The sequence below is a fragment of the Quercus lobata genome, chromosome 5 (assembly GCF_001633185.2).
Source record: "Quercus lobata isolate SW786 chromosome 5, ValleyOak3.0 Primary Assembly, whole genome shotgun sequence".
In the NCBI taxonomy this organism is placed as follows: Eukaryota; Viridiplantae; Streptophyta; class Magnoliopsida; order Fagales; family Fagaceae; genus Quercus; species Quercus lobata.
The window spans coordinates 13,242,207-13,247,637 of NC_044908.1; the positions used below are offsets into that span (position 1 = coordinate 13,242,207).

Below are 5,431 nucleotides of genomic sequence, written 5' to 3' on the forward strand. Positions count from 1 at the left end.
TTATACTTAATAGGTGATGATGGACACCTGTGTGTCTATTTGGTTATGAATAATGGTTATTATGAATATGAAACAAAGTGTTCTGTTTACAATTTTCCAATCTCTATTGTAGTTTTGTTTTGAAACAATTAGAAGGAAGTTTTTAATAGCCATGTGTAATGCTCATCTGCTTATAAAAAAACATGTAAGTCATTTTGTGGCATATGATATCTTTAAATGGGAAACTAGTTTCAATTGTACAACATATCATTAAGAAAAAAGGAAAATTAAATAACATGATTTATTAAGAATAACATAGATAATGTGAGTGAATTGTGAAAATTCTGTTTTGACCCCTAACTGTTCTAATTAACATACTTGAATTTCACTTAGACGCAACATCAATGCAAATAGTTGTAAAAAATTGACATTGGTAAATTAAATACTCATGCATCACCACAATCAATAAAGAAGTAAAAATAAATCATAAAGAACACAAGGATTTGGTGACGTTGTGGAAAGCTTCTGAAGGAGTTCTTCAAAAAAAAAAAAAAAACAACTCCGAGGGTAGACCTATCCCATAAGGAATCCTCTATAAAAGAAATTGTTATGAGACCGACTTACAAACCTTTTCGCTAGACTTTGTTAATCAAGCAAATGACCCTCTGGCTACAAAATCTGTAGACCAATGTTATTAATTCTGTTTCGGACTCCATTTCAGTTTGTCCAATAGAATAAAATATTTTGATATCAGCTTATTTTTGCGTATAGTTTTAGGGTGTTTTGGAGTTCCTAAATATATATATATATATATATATATATATATTCTTATACAACATAAAATTATTAATTCAAAGAAGTAAATATCAAATAATACAAATCATCTAGTCTTAAGTCTTAAACATCAATATAATAACGTCACACAATAAGAAGATTTATATAACAAGTCACTACTCATTACATAAGCCCATAATAAGCCAACAAAGTTTATAACATGATATTACTCCTCATCATCATGTGTGAAAAAAGGATCAAATTCATCATCAAAGAACTCCCACAAGTACTACAAGGACCCATTAGAAAATTTTTCAAAATAGTACAAATACCTGTATTTGGACTCTTAAAAAAAATTGAGAGCATATAAAAAAAAAAATAAAAAAAAAAAAGAAAAAAGAAAAAAGAAAGAGATTATAGCACATCTTTCAGTTGGACTGACTATGCTGCAACCCAAACGTTTTATTTTTTGTTCAGCCCAACTGTTGTAAAATGAGCAACCCAGATGACTTTTTTTTTTTTTTTGGTAAAAAGGGAATATCATTAAACACTAAACAACCAACAGAGAATCAGGACAAAGCCTTTGGACAAACAGACCAATGGCATTAGCCTCCAAAAAACTAAGTCCACAGGCGAACTAGAAAATACAGCAAAGTCACTATCAAGCAAAGAGCCTATTCTAGCCAAGCAGCCAGCACACTTGTTAGCCTCCCTATAGATATGTCTAAACCTCTTCTGGGGAATACGGGTAGCCAAGCATATACAATCATCCATTAAAGAGGAGACAATAGAATTGGAAGAGGATGGAGAGTTAAAGGCATCCACAATGGCTTTAGCATCTAACTCAATAACAACAGATTGAGCATTGATTTGTAAACACAGCTGCAACCCATCTTGGAGAGCCCATAATTCAGCCAAGTAGCTCGATGTATTCCCAATCCTCCTTGCAAAACCCATAACCCAATCACCATTTTCATCTCTGACTAGCCCACCTCCCTCGGCTGGACCCAAGTTGCTTGCTACAGAACCATCAGTGTTCAAGGTGATCCAACCAGCCCTCGGTTTCCCCCATCTAATGTTCTTCACAATCATCCTTTTGGTGGCCAAGGCTTTGTTTGCACAAAAGAAAAACTCAACAGCCCTATCCATAATTTCTCTACTCAAGTTGGGATTAGGATTTTTATGCTTGAAGACGCACAAATTCCTATCTTTCTAAATCAGCCAACGACTAAATAAAAACATTTGGTTCCAAGGTGGACCTGAATAGTGATGAAGTTTAGATGTGGCATTAGAGAAAAGCCATTCCTGGAGACTCAAGGAAAAAAAATTGGAACTATTTACCTGCCTTCTGAGTTGATGCCACACGTTCTTGCTTAAGGGGCAATCCCGCAACAAGTGAAGAATAGACTCAACCTCGCAATGACACCGAGGGCAGCAGGCATCCATACTCTCTCCTTTAGCCACCAAGCACTGATTTACCCCAAGACTAAGGTGTATACACTTCCAAACAAACATTTGAATACTGGGCAAAATTTTCAGCTTCCAAATCCATTGCCCATTAAAAGGAGCATCCCCCAAAACATCCGTAGCAAGCAAATATGCACTTTTAAGATCAAACACCCCCTTGGCCAAATGCTTCCAGGCCAGCCTATCCTCAATTCTGGTAGAAAAGGGGATTGGAGTGGCCATAATGTCTCTAAGTACCTCATCTGGGAAGAGCATTTGAATTGAAGACCAGTCCCATCTACCTGTAAAATCCACTACATCTTTAATCTTCAAGCTGGCTACTTCTTTAGACAGTGGACCCTGAATAGTACTTCTTAACGAACCGAAACTAGTCCAATTATCATTCCAAAAGTCCAGGCTACTTTCAAAACCCGGAATCCATTTAATTCCTTTCTTGAAAGTATCTGTACCTCGTATCATCCCCTTCCAAGTTCTAGAGCTAGGAAGCTTACTTAAATTTCTTGAATTCAATCTCCGGGGGCTGCAATATTTCAATCTAAGAACCTTAGCCCAAGGTGCCTTTTCTTTGGTATGGAACCTCCAGTTAAGTTTTGCTAAAAGCGCTGTATTTCTTCCTTTAGCTGTTTGAAGCCCCAAACCCCCTTCATCTTTAGGTCTAGTAACCCTTTTCCAGCCCACCCAATGCATTTTCCCCTTGCTCTCAGTCGAACCCCACAAGAAATTTCTATTAACCTGGTCAATACCATCCAACACCTTACTAGGCAACAAATGACTCTGCATTATGTAAGCGGGAACAGCTGAAGATGAAGCTTGAATCAGAACTGCTCTCCTAGCCATGGAAAGAAGATTGGCCTTCCACCCCGCAAGCTTACTCTTAACTCTATCCAAAACAAAACCAAAGTCCTGGTTATTATTTCCTTGGTGTTTGATAGGAAAGCCTAAATATTTCCCCAAGTGCTCCGTTTGATGGAAACCAAGAATATCACTGAAAGCCTCCCTATCATCATGATCAATATTCGGCGAGAAGTAAACCCTTGACTTAGAATCACTAACTGTTTGCCCGGAGCAACTACAAAAGGTATCAAGAACCTCTCTAATGGCATTACAATTAACTGCATTAGCCTTGGCAAAGAGCACTAGATCATCCGCAAAAAAAAGATGGGAAAAGGAAGGACCACTCCTAGACGCCTTAACCGGACACCACACTTTGGCTTCTAACTTTTCTTGAATGAGCTGGCCCAAGAAGTCTATACAAAGGATAAAAATGTAAGGGGATAGCGGATCCCCCCGCCTTATACCTCTCGAAGGCTTGAAGGGGTCGAGACTCCCTCCATTAAAAAGGAGAGACGTCGAAACAGAAGAAATGCAACTCATAATGGTCTCAATGAGGTTATCAGGGAAATTATATCTAATCAACATGCTCCTTATGAATCCCCATTCGAGTTTATCATAAGCCTTCTCCAAGTCAATTTTGAGAGCCATATAGCCACATTTTCCCTTGGCTCTCCCCATAGTGTGAATTATCTCCTAGACGACAATCGCATTATCAACTCCCTTCCGCCTTGGAACAAATGCTATTTGGCATGGGGAAATTAGATGCTTCAACAAGGGTCTAATTCTTCCAACCAAAATCTTGGACACTATCTTATACACTGAGTTGCACAAACTAATGGGGCGATAACCACCAATGGTTTCAGGTCCTTGGGTCTTTGGAATAAGCACAATGTTGGTGCTATTAAGGTACTCCGGCATTTTTTTCTCTCTAAACACAGCCATCACCTCCTCTGTAACCGATCTACCCACCATAAGCCAGAATCTTTGGAAGAATCCGGCATGCAACCCATCCGGACCAGGGGCTTCAAAGGCTTTTAAAGACCACAGAGCAGCTCTAATTTCCTCCTCTACCACCTCTTGGCTAAGGCTGTCTTTCTCTTCACAAGAAAGTATAGGCTGCCATTGCACACTGTACTCAAAATCACGGGTTGCAACCTCCTGAGAAGTAGTATAAATGTCAATAAATCCTTCTCTAATATGCTTTGCAACCTCTCTTTCCTCAGTCAACCAATCCCCCGTGTCGTTCTTAATAGTAGTGATCAAATTCCGCTTCCTACGAGCAAGAGCAGAAACATGGTAAAAGGAAGTATTCCTGTCTCCCAAAATCATCCAATTAATTCTAGATTTTAAAGCCCAAAGGTCCCTTTTCTTGCTCTAGCACAACATCCAACTCCTTAATAAGATGATTCTCCAGTGCTACTAGAGAGGCAGAAGGTTGATTGGCCAAAGCCTTTTGCACCCCATCCAGCTGGGCTACAATCCTTTTCTTTTTTTGGAAGATATTTCCAAAATGGTTTTTGTTCCACAAGCTAGCCTGCTTAGAAAAAACTTCCATAGCTTCCAGCAACTTCCTAGGCTGCTGCCACGCCTGGTTAACCACATTAGGAAAGGAAGGATCGGACAGCCAAAAGGATTGGAATCTAAAAGGTCTCAAGAGATGCATTTTCCTATTGGGATTAGTTTCCATTAACACAGGGCAGTGGTTTGAATGGCACCTAGTTAAGTGCGACACTTTGGCATCCGGGTATAACAGACACCAACTAGGATTCATAAAGAATCTATCGATTCTTTCTTGAATAAGACTGCTAACCTCCCTTCTATTCATCCACGTATATTTTGGCCCACTAAAGCCCATATCCACCATGTTACATTTATCCAAGCAATCTTTGAATAGCAACGATCTGTTTATACTAACTGGCCGACCCCCAAACTTATCAACCTCAGCGAGGGGTTCATTAAAATTACCCGCAATTATCCAAGGTTTACTATGAAGATCAGTAACTTTAGTAAGGTTTTCCCACAACACTTGTCTCTCCCCAATTCTAGGACTAGCGTACATAGCAGAAAAAATCCAAGAAAGGTTAGTAGGTAATACCTTTACTTCGACATGAATTTCTTGCTCTGTGCTCACGAGCAGCGAAATCCCAACTCTGTTTGAATTCCAAAGCAACCAAATACCGCCCGCGTAACCCATTGACTCCGGGTGAATAGCACCATCAAACGAAAGGCGATCACTAATCTCCTTTGCTCTGTCTCCCCCAATCCGCGTTTCCATAACCACCAAAATAGCAGGATTATGATTCCTAACTAACTCACTAACATACCTCTGAAAATTGGGCTTCAGAGCACCCCTACAATTCCACACTATAACATTCAT

General features: G+C 39.3%; 1 protein-coding gene across 1 annotated transcript; it reads right to left on the reverse strand.

Moving 5' to 3' along the window:
* Window positions 1-4,393: 4,393 nt before the first annotated feature.
* On the reverse strand, window positions 4,394-5,431 carry LOC115989985. The gene has a single exon (XM_031113848.1). It carries the CDS (start codon window positions 5,429-5,431, stop codon window positions 4,394-4,396), a length of 1,038 nt encoding a protein of 345 aa, XP_030969708.1.

Excerpts from the sequence above, each read along its gene's own strand:
- LOC115989985 (XM_031113848.1), bottom strand. The coding sequence starts at position 5,431 with ATGAATGTTATAGTGTGGAATTGTAGGGGTGCTCTGAAGCCCAATTTT.